General features: G+C 39.9%; 1 protein-coding gene across 2 annotated transcripts in view; it reads right to left on the bottom strand.

Annotated features, from left to right (window-relative positions):
* Positions 1 to 1081: 1081 nt before the first annotated feature.
* The window catches only part of znfl2a (zinc finger-like gene 2a), a 109983-nt gene continuing 94669 nt past the window's right edge, over positions 1082 to 16395 (bottom strand). For both annotated transcript variants that reach the window (XM_079876504.1, XM_079876505.1), the window contains exon 3: positions 1082 to 3011. In XM_079876504.1, the coding sequence (XP_079732630.1) occupies positions 2224 to 3011 (788 nt within the window). In that variant the 3' untranslated portion in view covers positions 1082 to 2223. The remainder of the gene's footprint in view (positions 3012 to 16395) is intronic.

Below are 16395 nucleotides of genomic sequence, written 5' to 3'. Positions count from 1 at the left end.
TAAAGAACATTATAAATGAACATTTCTAAAGACTTTTCTTTTACATAGAATATCACAAAAATATTAACTTGTTTTTTCAACATCTTCAGTGAAAGTGCACACAGTGAACGTTTCAATGGCAAGAACAAAAACAATCTGTGAATGTCCTATTACAGGCGGAAAGGTACAAAAAAGATGTGCAATCTAGCAAGTGCACACATGAACTATAAACACCTACTAAAATGGATTTTGCCATTGACTGGCGCTAACGATTTCAGCAGCTTTCAGTCCATAATGGCGGACGCGCCTCCGCAGCGCCATCTACAGACTGTTACCCATAACACAACAGAGTTTTGCCTCTTGGGCTTCTATACTCTTTGTTATAAATGTGGCACCGTACTCTCAGGGGCACAGACATAAAAATCCCATATGAGACCATACCGCTCAAAAGGTTAATCATGCGGCGCCCGAATGCATTATTTGACGGCGGTACCGTCTGAGATGCTAGTACCGTCTCCACAGTTAGCTCCGGCTTCGCTGCTATAGTGATGTTCTCACAAAAAAAAAAAACTTTCGATCCCTGGAACATTTTGAATTGTAGCTAAACGTCTAGCGACTAGCGTCCTTGTCTTTCTTTAACTTTCTTTTTGCAAAACCACTCAATTGACGTCTGTCCATTTTGGATTTAGATTCATTTTTTGTAGTCCTTGAAAAAAAATGACACATTTGCGCATACTTGTTGTGGACCAACTCAACTCTGACAGATTGGGGAGGGAGGGAGGGAGGGAGGGAGGGGGGGAGTGATAGTGGTCATGTAATCTTTATTTATTTATATTATTATTTATATTATTATTGTTATTGTTAAATTAGTGTTCATAATTGAGTTATGTATGGTCTTTCAAGAATTTCAAGTTAATTATATAACAATTTACGAAAAATATTTTTAAAGCTTGTGTCATGTGGTGCCCCCCTAGTGGTTGTGAATGGTTGGTGCCCCTGGGCACTGGCCCAAGTGCCCTTATGGATAATCCGGCTCTGTTTGGTACTACTGCCATCTAGGGGACAATAAGAGGAAAAACAACTAATCACCACAGGTAAGATATATGTTTTTATTATAGAAATACATTATAGCATAGAAAACATCCTGTTGCAAAAATAAAACAAATGTCTTAATGCAGATCAATGATGTTTGATGAGAATTTATATATATATGACCATGACCTCAAGAGGAACATGAAGACTCGAGATGTCTCCACACGGCAGAACGATCGCTGCTTGGAGTCCCGGCTGAGCCAGCAGCTCATTCTGTGTGGAGATTGCAGTTTGAGTTTCCTCCATGTGCTCCAGTTTCCCCACAATCCAAACACAGGACACTCGGACACTGATGACTGAGGCTTGTGTTCAAGTGGAGTAAATGTTTAAATATGGCAGTGGGGTCGTCTGTGTATTTGTGTGTCACGATCCTACAAGTGAATATGCTTTTGACTGAAATATGGGAGTCTGAGGTTTGTACAGATTGGGGTGTAGTTATCAGATTGTGTTTATAGCTGTGAGAAAAGTACATTTCTTCATAAACTGTTATCAATTGTAAAAATCTATAAGAAAGGCATATAAATGAATACATTTTTGGTTTTGACTGATTTTATGGTAACACTTTACAATAAGGTTCATTAGTTAACTACATTAGTTATCATGAATTAATAATGAACTACACTTATACTGCATTTATTAATCTTTGTTCATGTTCATTTCAACATTTACTACTACTTCATTAAAATATTGTTAACATTAGTTGATGCACTGTGAACTAACATGAATAAACAATGAACAGCAATACTTCTATTAACTAACATTAACAAATATTAAATACAGTAACAAATGAATTGCTCATGGTTAGTTCATGCTAGTTAATACATTAACTAATGTTAACAAATGAACCTTACTGTAAAGTGTTACCGATTTTCTTTTCCAACATCATGGCATCCTCTTTTAGACTTCTAATATACAAGTGAATATTCTCAATTCTCAGTGCAAACATGATTAATTTAAGACATTAAACTACTAAGGTGTAGAATTAATTAACAGACCTTGTTTTTGAATGGTACCACACATGTACTTTTATTCATTTAAAATTGTTTTTACTGCTGAACATTAAAGAAAAGCATCCCTTCACAACACCAGACGTGCTTTAATTATTTGTTTGTATTCTGAACTAATACATTCATGTCCCCTGTACTGCCTTTCTCACTGCAGGTAATGTGTTTTAGTAGACGACCCTATTATATTGCTCTGTTGGGACACATTTGCTCCCGAGGGAAAACCGTGACCTGAGGCTACAGCTGGGATCATGAATTTTTCCAGGGACCTGTATTTATTATGCATGAATGATTTTAAATGTCTTTTAAGGACAGACATTTCGTTGAAACTCCTTCCACAGGGTGCGCAGTGAAACGGCTTCACTTCGCTGTGAACGACCTGGTGCGTTTTAAGGGTTGACACCTGACTAAAAGCTTTTCCACACTGAGGACAGACGAAAGGCTTCTCACCGGAGTGAGTTTTTAAGTGAAGGTTAAGGTTTTGCTTCTGTGTAAAACATTTCCCACACTGCGGGCATGTAAAAGGCTTCTCTTCAGCGTGAGTTCTCATGTGCATCCTAAGGCTTCCTTTCTGCCTGTAACTCTTCCCACATTGACTGCATGTGTACGGCTTCTCTCCAGTGTGGATTCTTACGTGTTCTGTAAGGCTTCCGCTTTGTTTAAACCCTATTCCACAGTAACTGCATGTGAAAGGTCTTTCTCCAGTGTGAATCCTTGTGTGATCCCTAAGGCTTCCTTTACATGTGAAACTCTTTCCACACTGAAGGCAGGTGCATGATGGCCTTTTAGCTCTTGATCTTTGAGTTATTTTCTGTGAAACATTCTTTTTGGTCTTTGAGCGACTAGAAGATGTTCCTCTAGTGGTGATCTTCTGAGATTTCTGATGTTCTTCCTCTTCACTCAGTTCTTCACTTTCCACTTCACTTTCCTCTTCCACTTTAATAAGATCTAAAAAGGAACAAATTAATTAAATCCCCATTTTCAAAATTTAAATTCAATTGAAGATGAATAAAGATGAAATGAGTGACCCCAGTTTACCCAGTTTGAAATTCAGGCAGAAATTCTTGATTTATCTAATATCGCATGTGATTCTTCAAAATTTGTGAAATTGTGAAAGTGACGCGGTCCTTCTGCCCGAAATCAGCGTTTTAAATTGTTCATAGTGACTCTTAATTTTATAATGCCTTTAGCTCAAAACGAAGGCTGAAAGTGGTTTCATCTTGACCTGCTTAATATGTGAATTTTTTTCACAGCAAAGCATCAAACTCTTTTTAAGTCTGCTAGTCAAGAATGTGAAAGGTAAGCATTCTTCATTATTAACTATTTTTTTCTAATAGGGAAGTTAGGCACCCAGGAAAGGGTTAACTGGCCATAACTGTACTGTGAGAAATTTCACAAATCAGAATATAAAGTTATGGACTCAAGAGAGGGTTAACATGCCAAAACTGTACTGTGATAGATTACACAAATCAGAATATTGAAGTAAAAGACTCAGGGAAGGGTTAACAGATTGCAATTGTACAGTGAAACCTTTCACAAATCAAAATAGTGAAGACAGAAATTCAGCTTTTTAATACATGTAACCATTATGATCAACTCTTAACGAGTGCTGAGTATTCCCTCTAAACCGGAGTGTAACACCCGCGGGTGCCACCTAGCTACGCAAAAATCCATAATCATATTTATCAAAACTAGTACTAGTAAATCATGTAAATCATAAATGATCAACACAAAATAGGTGTCACTTGAAAGCTTAGAATCTGAACTTTACAATAAATGTGGCCAATTTGATTAAATCCCAAGTAGTGCCTAAGCCAGCTGGAGCTTGTGCTCCTGGTGGGGCCACCCATGCTGGACAGGTCAAAGGATAGAGATCAGACCAACTTGGACCACCTCTCCTCGAGGATAAAGAGGTTGGCTTAGGACTAACAACCCTATCCGTAAAAAAAAAAACACCCATCTTGTTACAGAAACGTCGACAACAATTCATCAAACTCTGCTCCTGGAAGAGAAAGGGCTCTTGTCTCAAGAACGTATGACGTCTTGTGGTGAAAGCCGAAAGGAAGCCACAATGCCAACCACCCTTTTATCAACCAGGAAAACACTAAGGAACGTTTCCTCTTCAGTCGCCCTACAGGTTGAAAGTGGAATTGTCCATTACCGCTGTCGTAAATAATTTCGCCGCCCGCAGCCGATTGTCGCACGCACACTCACTGTTTATCCAGCACCGGCCTTGGAATGAACAATGTCCACAGACAAGGTAGAGTATGTTGCATGATTTAATGAAAGTATGATGTATTGTATTGCTAAATAATTACTATTGTAATGCTTGACATAAAGCAAGTCAAATTTGTAGTTTTCTTATGTCTCATTCGAACTACAGAAACAATACAATACAATACAATACAATTTTATTTGTATAGCACATTTAAAAACAACTGGCGTTGACCAAAGTGCTTAACAAGGCCAATAAGGGTAGACAATACAAGCACAGAAACCAGCAAAAGATACACATCAAAGAGAAAAAGTCAGACACATCAGGGAATATTAAAAGCTAGCGAAAAGAAATGCGTTTTCAAAGAAGTTTTAAAAAGTGTTAGAGTTTGGGCAGATCTGATATTTGGGGGTAGGCTATTCCATAGCTTGGGTCCATAGGCTGCGAAAGCACGGTCACCCCTATTTTTTAATCTGGTCCTAGGGACAGAGAGCAAGTTCGAGTCCCCCGATCTTAGTGATCTGGACTTAATTTCTGGATGAAGCAGTTCAGTTAGATACTGGGGAGCTAAATTCTGTAAAGATTTAAAAACAAAGAGCAAGACTTTAAAATCTATTCGAAACTTAATCGGTAACCAATGAAGCGAGATCAGAACCGGTGTAATATGTTCAAATTTACGTTTTCCTTTGAGAAGGCGTGCAGCTGCATTTTGGACTATTTGTAAACGGGTGATGTGTTTCTGAGGAATCCCGATATATAAAGAATTACAATAGTCCAATCTGGATGTTACAAAAGCATGCATAGCTATCTCAAAGTGCTTACCAGACAAAAATGGTTTAACCTTAGCTAAGAGACGGAGGTGAAAGAAGCAGGACTTTACCACCGCACTTATCTGCTTTTCAAGCGTAATGTTGTTATCAATCCAGACCCCCAGATTCCGAATACAGGTGGTGCTGTAGGGTGACAACGTTTTGAGGTCACAAACATGTGTACTACGATCACTGGGTCCAAATACGATAATTTCCGTCTTATTTTCATTCAGACTCAAAAAGTTACCAGCAAGCCATAATTTCAGGTCCTCTAAGCAATCCAGTAGTGGCTTTAAAGCAGACTTGTCGTCACGCTTTAAAGGCATGTAAATTTGTGTATCATCGGCATACAGGTGAAAAGAAATCCCATGTTTAGTTAAAATAGAACCTAAAGGTAACATATACAAATTAAATAGTTCTGGCCCAAGGATAGAACCCTGCGGAACGCCAAACCCAAGTTTCATTTTAGATGAGCACTGTTTCCCGATACGAACAGAGTAGCTTCTGTTAGACAGATATGAGCGGAACCATTTCAACACCATGCCCCTAAAGCCTGTATATGCTTCAAGACGAGAGATTAAAATATCATGGTCGACCAGGTCAAAAGCAGAGCTAAGGTCTAAAAGGACGAGAGCTACAGATTGCCCTGTGTCAGTACTGAGTAGAACATCATTCATGACTCGTAAAAGTGCAGATTCTGTACTGTGACATAATTTAAAACCAGACTGAAATTTCTCATAGATCAGACTATCAGTTAAAAAAGACTGGAGTTGGCTCAGAACCACTTTTTCTAAAATTTTAGAAATAAAGGGTAAATTTGAAATGGGGCGGTAGTTACTTAGAACTGAAGGGTCCAAGCCAGCTCTTTTAAGTTTCGGCAAGACCGAGGCATGTTTCAGGCTGTTAGGAACCACCCCGGTGTAGAGACATTTATTGATAATAGACAACAGATCAGAACCTATAACACAAACAACCTGCTTAAAAAATTTGGTAGGAATCACATCTTGAAAGCAGCTAGTAGTTTTTAAAGTTGAAACAATCTCAACCAGAGAGTCAAGGGAAACAGGTTCAAAGACGGACCATGTAGAAGAACATATGGGGACTTCAAGTGTCATATAAATGGACAGAGACATTTGTGATCTGATCATTGAGATCTTCTCATTAAAGAATATTGCAAAATCTTCGCAGAGAGAGTCAGAAATCTCTGGTAAAGGATTGGTGGTGGGATTTAGAGCAGAATCAATTATTGAAAATAAAACTTTAGGCCTGTTACTGTTGATTCCAATCAGCTCAGAAAAGTAGTGATTTTTAGCAGCTTTAGCAGCTTGCTGGAATGCAGCGAGGGAATTCTTCAAAATTTCATAAGAAACATGTAGTCTGTCCTTATTCCACTTGCGTTCAGCCCTTCTACAGGTCTGTCTAAGAGAACGAACATTATCATTGATCCATGGTTTTGAAACATGATTAATTTTCTTTCTCTTTTCCTTAATTGGGGCAACAGCATTTAGAGCGTTTGAGCAGACAGAATTAAAAAAGTTCAAGTGATCTTCAGCATCTAAGGAGCTCAATGATGGAGCAGTGGCTTGTTCCGTAACTAAACCCGGGTATAATGCCACAAAGTCCTCCTTAGTACGTTCATTAAAAAATCGGGTTGTCCGTGTGCAAGAATGAAGTTTATGTCTGGTGTCATTATTAGGCAGAGAAAACAGAATCGGAAAATGATCCGACATACCAGTATTACTGATGTTAATGTCTGATACCAATAAACCACGTGATAGAATTAAATCTAGAGTATGTCCCTGAATATGAGTGTGTCCAGACACCCATTGATCCAGGTCAAAAGAGACAATAAGATTCAGAAACTCTTTAGAAAGTGGCTTAGTATCACAGCACACATGAATATTAAAATCACCCAAGATTAAAATTCTGTCAAATCTGGTGACCAGATCCCCCACAAACTCTGCAAATTCATTTAAAAAATCCTTATTCGGTTGAGGTGGACGATAAACCAGGGCAAATACCTGAGAGTTGGTTGATGTCGGTTGCACAAGTTGTACTTCGAAAGTATGGCGAGGGCTAGTTGTTAGACCACGGCAGGGATATTGTTTTTTAAACAGTGACGCTAGTCCCCCTCCGCGGCCAGATAGCCGCGGTGAATTAAGGAAAAAACAATCCTGAGGAACTAGTTCTGTGAAAGGACTTAGCTCATCCGGTTTAATCCATGTCTCAGTGATAAATAAAATATCCAGGTCCTGCATCGTGAAGAAATTGTTTATTAAAAATGTCTTGTTCACCACTGACCGGGCGTTGATCAGGGCCACTTTAAGGGATGGTGCAGCTACCTCCAGCTGTGTTGTTCGAGTTGGTAAACGAAGATTACGATGATTCACTCCACGACGTCGAAAGCTTGGGGAGACGATGCACGAAGGGTCGGGCAAAAGACATCCAACAACGGGTCGAAGCCACCGATGAGAAGGGAAGGACCATGTAAAAGTCCCGACGAGACGGCGCTCGCGGGTTAGCACAGGACCAACACACACAACCGAGGACCGCGTAAGAGACTTCAATCGAGCAGCAACTCCACCCCGCTTTCCACGCTTTCTCCGACGCCGTCGCCTCCAGGAAGGGTCAGCGGGATACCAACGCTGTTGTACAAAAAGGTGCTGATACACAGGTGGGGGAAATCGGCAGCACTCCTCAACATTACCCTCGGTAATATCGATAGCCATGCGGATGTTTAATAATGTTTGACGATCATATACATATGACATATTGCAGTCCAAAGTTAGTAGCGACAAACATAGAAACAAACATAAAATCACGAATTTAAGGAGTGAGAGAGAAGGCAATAGACGGCAAGCCACATACAACGGCGCCATCTTTGAAATATCGTGACCCGCGATGGCAAACTTGCATAGTGTGGTTATAGCAGATATGGGGCTGCAAAGCAAATCCAGAAGTGCCTTTCACCCTGTTACGACCACTGATACGATTTTGGAAACATTATTTTTAAGGTAAAAAATGTTTCTTAGTGTTGCTTTAACCATCGGATCCTGGAACATCAGGACAATGTAGGAGGCAGGGAAAACAGCGCAAGTAGCAGCTGAGATGCACAGTTTAGCAGTTCTAGGGCTCAGCGAGACCCGATGGCTGCAGTCAGGACAACTGAGACTGTAAACAGGGGAACTGCTGCTGTATTCAGGACATGAAGAAGACAGTGCTGCACATACAGAAGACGTGGCACTTATGCTGTCCAGAGAGGCACAGAAGGCAAGGACACAAAAGACCACTTCCTATGTAGACTTCAAGCTGTATTGGACAGAAGGAAGGGCAAAGATGTGAACATCCTGATGAGGGTCTTTAATGCCAAAATGGCATTAAATGGCAGTGATGGGCCCACACACGCTTGGTGAAATAAACGTAAATCGAGAGAAATTTGCGGACATCTGTGCACTGAACAACAAGTTCATCGGGGGCAGCATCTTCGCACACAAAAGGATCCGCAAGGCCACGTGGGCGTCTCCGGACCACGCCACGGAAAACCACCCATGTATCTCCAAAAAGTTCAGTAGATCACTCCAAGATGTCCGAGTGAAGAGGGGTGCAGATGCTGCAACCGATCACCATCTACTAGTAAAAAAAAAGAACTTCACAGACACACAAACCAAAAGACAGAAATTCAACGTTGGTTTCCTGAAAGATCCAACGATCCAGAAAGACTACCAGCTCACGTTGACAAATAAGTTCCAAGTGCAGCAAGAGCTGTATGAGGAGGAAACAGACCTCCACACCATGTGGAATGGAGTGAAAAATGCCCTAACCTTAACCTGCCAGGAAGTAAGAGGACCAAAGAAGCCCCAACAGGAAGACTGGAAGACAGCAGGCACCATGCACAAAATACAAGTGAGAAAACAGAAGAAAGAAGCCCTCAACATTAGCCGCACAAGAGCAGCAAAGGCAGCAGCACACGCTTAATACACAGAAGCCCACCAAGAGGTAAAGTGAAGTGTGAGGACAAGCAGAGCTATATTGACAACCTAGCAGAGGAGGAAGAGCAAGCTGCAGTGACAGGCAACATGAAACAACTATACAACACTACCAAGAAACTAACTGGTAAATACAGTAGACCAGAAAGACCAGTCAAGGATAAGGAGGGACAGGTCATCATGGGGATAGAGCAGCAACTGAGCAGGTGGACAGAACATTTTGAAGAGCTGCTGAACTGACCAGCACCGGAAAGCCCTCCCAATATCCAGGCAGCTCATGTTGACCTACCGATAGACTGCAAACCAACCAGGGACCTATTGCAAACAAAGTGTGGTAAAGAGTGGTAAAGCTGCGGGCCCTGATGACATCCCGGCAGAAGCACTGAAGGCAGACACTGAAACCACTGTTGAGATGCTGTTCCCTCCCTTTGAGAAGATCTGGGAGGAGGAGGACATACCAGCAGATTGGAAAGAGGGCTACCTCCTTAAGAGACCAAAGAAGGGTGACTTGAGCAACTGTGCAAACTACAGGTGAATCACACTACTATCAGTCCCAGGCAAAATCTACAACAGGATAATCTTAGACAGAATAAAAGATGCAGTGGACCATCGGCTGAGAGACAAACAAGCAGGATTCCCAAACGAAAGATCATGCACCGGCCAGATTGCAACATTGCGTCTCATTTTATAACAGTCTACGGAATGGAGTTCGTCCCTGTACAAACATTTTTGCTGACTATGAGAAGGTGTTCGCCACCGAGAAAGTCTCAGGCAGTTACTTCGGCACTACGGGATACCAATCAAGCTAACGAGCCTGATCAAGAACTCCTACGAAGGAATGACCTGCAGGGTGGCCCATGGCGGCCATTTTACAAAGAACTTCGCGGTTAGAACGGGAGTCAGGCAAGGCTGCCTGTTGTCACCATTCCTATTTCTCCTGGCAATTGCCTGGATCCTGAAGACGGCAACAGCAGGGAGGATAAATGGAATTCAGTGGACACTGGGGAACCAGCTCGACGACCTGGATGTAGTTTTTTGATGATCAAACTCAGATGGAGTAGATCAAGTTCATCAACACCTCAAAGCTTCAGTCCTATATCTTGTCCTGGGTCGACATTTCATTCAGTAACATTAGACAGTTTTGATTTATATATTGTTAACCACATTATTTTACAATATTGCTTTTTCCTGCTGCTTCTTCATCTGTGTTTTGATCAGGAGATTCTGTACTCTTTCAGACGATGTGTAATAACGCCCCTCTACCCAGGGTTTTTCCTACATTGAAAATTTTTTGGCAGGTGCCAAAACTATTTTTGTCCCGCCAAAGCCTTATTTGATCTGTAATTGGGTTTTGTGAGTGAAGCAGCTACTGACGGAGTGACGGAGAGAACGATCACAGCGCCCCACCCCCGCACGGGCACTCTCCATCTTCAGTTCTGTCTTTGCTCTCTCCCTCGCATCAAAATCAAGTGATCCTAAAGGTTGTAGAGCCCGACCGATATATTGGCGGGCCAATATTATCGGCCGATATTAGGCATTTTCCAAACTATCGGTATCGGCATTTATAACGGCCGATAAATGAATATTTAAAAAAATAAAATAAAAGCGGACGAAACACCCTGCGAGTCACGAACTCGCGAACGCCGAGTCACGCGAGTCACGAACGCTCACCCTGCGTTATCGGCATTTATAACGGCCGATAAATGAATACTTAAAAAAATAAAATAAAAGCGGACGAAATACCCTGCGAGTCACGCGAGTCACGAACGCCGCGCTAAGTGAGGTGGTCGATAGGAATTACGTTTGTGAAATCTAACGTAGCACGGCGTTCGTGACTCGATTAGTCGAGACTGTTTTCCTAGATGATGATGCCTGTAAACGTGTAATGTAGTGTCTTTATAAAGTATCTTCTTATTAAACTGTCTGTACACTTACAAAGTTCTCAATGCTTCGGTTTGCATGTAGGGACCCTCATTATGCTACCGTGTTAGTGTGAGGCTATTTTGAGCCTTGTTAGTGGTATTAACTAGCGATTTACTTTAACTTACTCTGTGCCCCATACACTAGCGTTATAAGATTATCTGTTTTTAGAGATAAAACTCTTTACATTCGATTTTCATGAAAACGCATCCCAGGGAACGATCGACTCGGTAACCATGTGTTAATTACCTCACATAATGTATTTAGTGCATCACTAAGTAGTAGATTTTAGAAGGCAGGCAGCAAATGATGATTGAAAATGGTTTGTTGTAGCTTGATGGAATAGATGGATAGAATTAGGAGTGACCTTTGTCTTGTTTAATAATAATACAAATGATGATGATGATAATAATAATATCATCATCATTGATTTTTTAAAAATTATTACTGTCAATATTAATAATAATAGTTGATTTTTTTTGTTCAAAGGACTTTAAGTTTCATATCTTAAGTTTGTATTTTTAATATACATTATATTTATCAGAACTTTAATATATTCTTTTCTGTTGTGACAATAAAGTTAATTTTAAAAAAAATAAATTTATTTTTAAACTGCATTATATTATTTTAGTAAGGCTGAGTCTAAGGCTTTTTTTTAACATAATCCCTTCTGGAAAATGGTTTACAGCCCACATACATAGAACAGGCAGATATTTTGCTATTGAATGTTGTGTAAGTGCACTTTATAAGAAATGGGTCTAATATCCAGTTTATTTTCAAAATCGAAATATCGGCTTATAAATCGGCTCTTTTTGAGTTAATATCGGCATCGGCCCCCAAAAATCCATATCGGTCGGGCTCTAAAAGGTTGGAAGACCGAATCCATGTTTCACGTGGTGCACTCGGAGAATATTTTTGCTGAATTAGCGCTGGGTGTGAATTGCAGTCAAAAAAAAGTTGCCTTATCTTCTCTTACAACTTGTGACAAGCATTCCGCACATGCAGCTGACATAACTTTAAATAAACGCAAAAAAAAAAAAAATCTATCCAGTTTGAAGTGTTTTTTTTGTGTGTGTGTTGACAAATCTTTCGTGATGTCCTAACAGCCAGGATTCCCACACAACACGTCCGCTAAAGTCCGATTCGCGACCTAATGATTCCTTTGAGCCGATTCATTATAATGGATGGTTAAAGCAATTGGTCTGCCCGTCAGTGTCTGAATCGGTGTATAACAAATCATTACTTAGAAGAACATACACATCTGAAATGAGAAAGTAAGTGTGCTTACCTCATTTAGCAAGAGTGTTTAGTAAAATTTAGCCTTAATAATCCACAGAGTGTATAGACCTATGACAATGTGTAGTAAATTACCTATACAATCATTTAGTTTAAAGTTAGACTGGAGTGAGATGAAACTAGATCAAAGCACAAATCAAGACGAGTTAAATGTTCATCTGCAGGCTGTGATATTTGTAAATAGATAAATTTCAAATCAAATAGATCACATTTCAAATATACTTTGGTATCGATGATGTTTACATGTAAAATAAGTTGTGATCGCTTTCTTTTACTATCTAGCCTGACAGTGATCGTTTTTTCATGAATAAATAGGATAAGAAAAAAACTAAAAAAAAAAAAAAAAAACACAAACTGTTTCTTTGTATTTATTTTAAATTTAACATTTATTGTCAATATTGGGCTTGCGGATCATGTGGGTACTAGGGTACTCTTTGCTGTGTGTGGATGACCATGTCGGTCAGCCACCACCGAAGACCAATTTTGACCCAGGAAAAACCCTGCTACTGTATAACAGTGAAAACACGAATTAAACTATTTTAAAAGTAAACTCCTTAAGGTAGTTGTATGCTCAAAAGTTGTTGAACTTTTACCTCATATCTGGTGTTAATGCAATTATTAACTGTTAATGCGTTGCAGCCTGGAATATTTACATATAGGTAGTGCTGGGCAGTATAACCAAAAATCCACATCACGGTATTTTTCTAAATTACACCGGTTTCACGGTATATGACGGTATTTTTTTTTCCAAGCATGACTGGATGTAAAACACATTTTTCACTGAGTGAGAGAGGAAATACTGCAGTAGATTGACCTGTGCTGCGTTCCAGTCCACTTTTAGACACGCACTTGAGAACTTCCCTAAGCACTTCCCCTCGGGGGAATCTCTGCCACCATTTTGAAGTGCGTTCCACTTCGTGAAGTGGACGAGGGAAGTTTATATGGACAGACCCTCGTTCCCTCGATCTTGACCGAGGGAGCGAGTCTACTTAAAATGTACACTTCAGGCACCTATATGTCCCACAATGCAGTATGACTGTGACGTCACCACATATCTCATCTAATCACCACCACAACAGAAAACTCTATGATATATTAATTATATTTTTTATTTTATTTAAAACAACCCAAACACACATAAACATTTGGATGCTGCATTAAACAAATTCTTAAAGGAAAAAAATGTAAATAATAAATCAACTCCATAGCTGATTCCAAGTGATCAAGGGCTTAGGACGTTCCAGTTCAGCCCATTGCAGTTTCCGCCAGTAGTGGGCACTCGTGCAGCGTAAGCAGTGACGTACATCCGAGTGAACGAGACGGAGGGAAGTTAGCGAGTGAAGGGCATGACAATTTTGGACTGGAACGCAGCATTAGAATGCCCTATTCTACTGTCATGAGTGAATATTGTAGAAAAAAATCCACACTAGTATTAATACAGGTTTGCAAGGCTGTTTACAAAGAGGTGCCAGCAGGAGGCGCTTTAGGAGCGGCAGAAATAGCGGTTTCCCCGGTAACGGCTGTACACAAAGCAGCAACGCTCATAAACGCTGCTTTATCAGGAAAGATAAAGAAAGATTCAATCGTAATAACAAAGAAACTTTTCTAAAGACCGTCAGTTCACTTCAGATACATTCATATAAAAACACCCGCGCCGCGTTTTGATTTTGAAACGTGCAGTGCTCATGTTTATTCAACGATGTCAATGTCAACCACAAATAGATTTTCCAAAAGGCTGTGTTGATATTGTGAACCAATGTACGGGAAACACTGTAATATAATTTGACAGCTATCAATTATAGTTTAACCTATATCCACCTTCAAAGTCACGCTTAGTAACGCGTGCATCACCACAGTGCAACAGTGAAAAAGGACCCTCTCAAACAGTGTCGCGTCGCGCCGCGTTCCGATCGTTATTAAAGCGACATACACCGGTATTGCGGCATTTTAAAAATTCATATCATAACAAAAATAAACACTGGTATTCGGTATGAACCGGTACACCGCCCAGCACTACATATAGGCCTAGTTAATATTTAAGGAATATGCAGTATATGCTTAGATAAAGCAGCAGGTGAGCAGTAGAAGAAATTAGCTTGATTATGAAAGCATGGCCGACCGCCTTGGTCAAACAAACATTCTGTTTAATGCTCAACCAAGGACTTTTCTATGCTTTTCTTCCACTGATTCCTGCTACGGGGTTCATGGTTTGATGTTTCCACATTAGACATACATACATATATGTATATATATATATATATATATATATATATATATATATATATTAGGGCTGGGCAAAAAAAAAAAGATTTTTCGATTAATCGTTTTTTAAAATGTGGTCGATTCAAAATTGATTCTCAAAAGCCACGAATCGATTTTTTCCATATTTATTTATCTATTACCCAAAAGCCAGTATTAGTTTTCCTCCACTGTTCATAGGCTTGCAAACTCCATGCTGTGAGATTTTATGTTTGTTTTATCTTAATCATAAAATAACCTCAACTAGTGCTGCACGATTAATCATATCGCAATCGCTGTCAAGCCTACGTAATTATATGACTCAAAATGCTGTGATATTATGTGAAATAAACAAATTTGTGCTGTTAACGCAATTAATGCAGCATCTGTTAATTGTTATCATCCTTTGGCTAGTGTTACATGATCCCGCTCTTATTCATGCAAATGTTTTTAAACCATTCATGCGCGACAAGACAAAAGAGAGCGCGCTGCCTGTGAATGTCCTGACAGTGACGCACAGAAAGACTCGCGCTGATATCGTGCGCACATGACAGCCCAGAATACACTTCTCTTTCACGCTTGAACGAACAATAACACACACAATTATGCCAAAATGTATTTTTATCGAGTATCTTCATAACATAAGAGCAGTCTTATGAACGTGAAGAGTTGTGACTCGTGAGAGAATGAGGCGCGTGTGAGATCCGCGTCAGCAGCGGCTGCTCTTAAAAGGACAGTACACAGTAGCCACTGATTATCTCTGTCGTTAAAGTTAATGAAAGAACAAAGGGAACAGAGAACAACACTCACTGCTCTTGACTAAAGAACTTTTGTAACTTTAATAAGGATTAGTCTATATATAATTTATAATTAATGAGCGCAGACTGTTTGATAACTTTATTCAATTTCTGTATGTCCTCCCTGTTAGACAGGAAGAGCACAGGTAAATATGATATGCGAGTTTTTATTTTATTTTATGGGTTTATGTGAGGATTGTTAACCTGTTTGATCAAGGCATGTGACTGTTCTGACTTGTCCAATTTTCAGCATAAATTTTTCATCTTGCATTAAAATCCTGTCTATTCATTGTATGCATTTGAAATATAGAGTTGGGTTCTGTTTTAATGTACCCAAGTGTACCTAAAATAAAATAAAAGTTTAATATACAGGTTTGTAGCTCTTAATTTATTTTTATTAATTAACCACTTGTAAACCTATGCTCACTGTTTTTTTTTCTTTTTCTTTTTTTTTTATAAATATAGGATTTGTATTAAATCTATATTCATTGAGTGGAATCAAAATCGAATTTAGAATCGAAAAATCGAGAATCGAATCGAATTGGAACATCTGAATCGATACCCAGCCCTAATATAGACTCATTAGCCGCGTTTCCACTGTCGGGCCAGGGCCGGGCCGTGCTAGTGCGTGCCAGGGCCAGTCGCGTTTCCACTGTCACTTCCGGGGCTGGATCGGGGCTTACTCGAGGCCAACGGCCAGGATTTCTGGCCCGTCGAATACCTTGGGCCAAAGCGGGCCAGCTCGGGCTAGAGGAGTGGTTACCAACAGAGGAGGAGTTTACCAGCGCCGGATGATTCTGTCAGCATTAAAGACTTAAAAATAAAATAATTTAACTCGCGTTCATGTTTGAATGCCTTCTGTTTGTGATGCAAAAGACTATGCGCGCTAACCGTTACCATAGTAAACATAGTAGGCTAAACGCTTGAAGATACGCATATAAAAAAAAACATAGCGAACGCTTGAATAAATCAGACCAATCTTAAAGGCTATGACAGTCATGTTTTTATTTTATCTGTCATAGCCTACGTCTCGTCTCTTTAAACCGGACTATCATAAAA

The sequence above is a fragment of the Squalius cephalus genome (assembly GCF_949319135.1).
Source record: "Squalius cephalus genome assembly, chromosome: 7".
NCBI lineage: Eukaryota > Metazoa > Chordata > Actinopteri > Cypriniformes > Leuciscidae > Squalius > Squalius cephalus.
The sequence above is the reverse complement of the archived record's forward strand: the minus strand, read 5'-3'. Positions and strand labels throughout refer to the sequence as shown.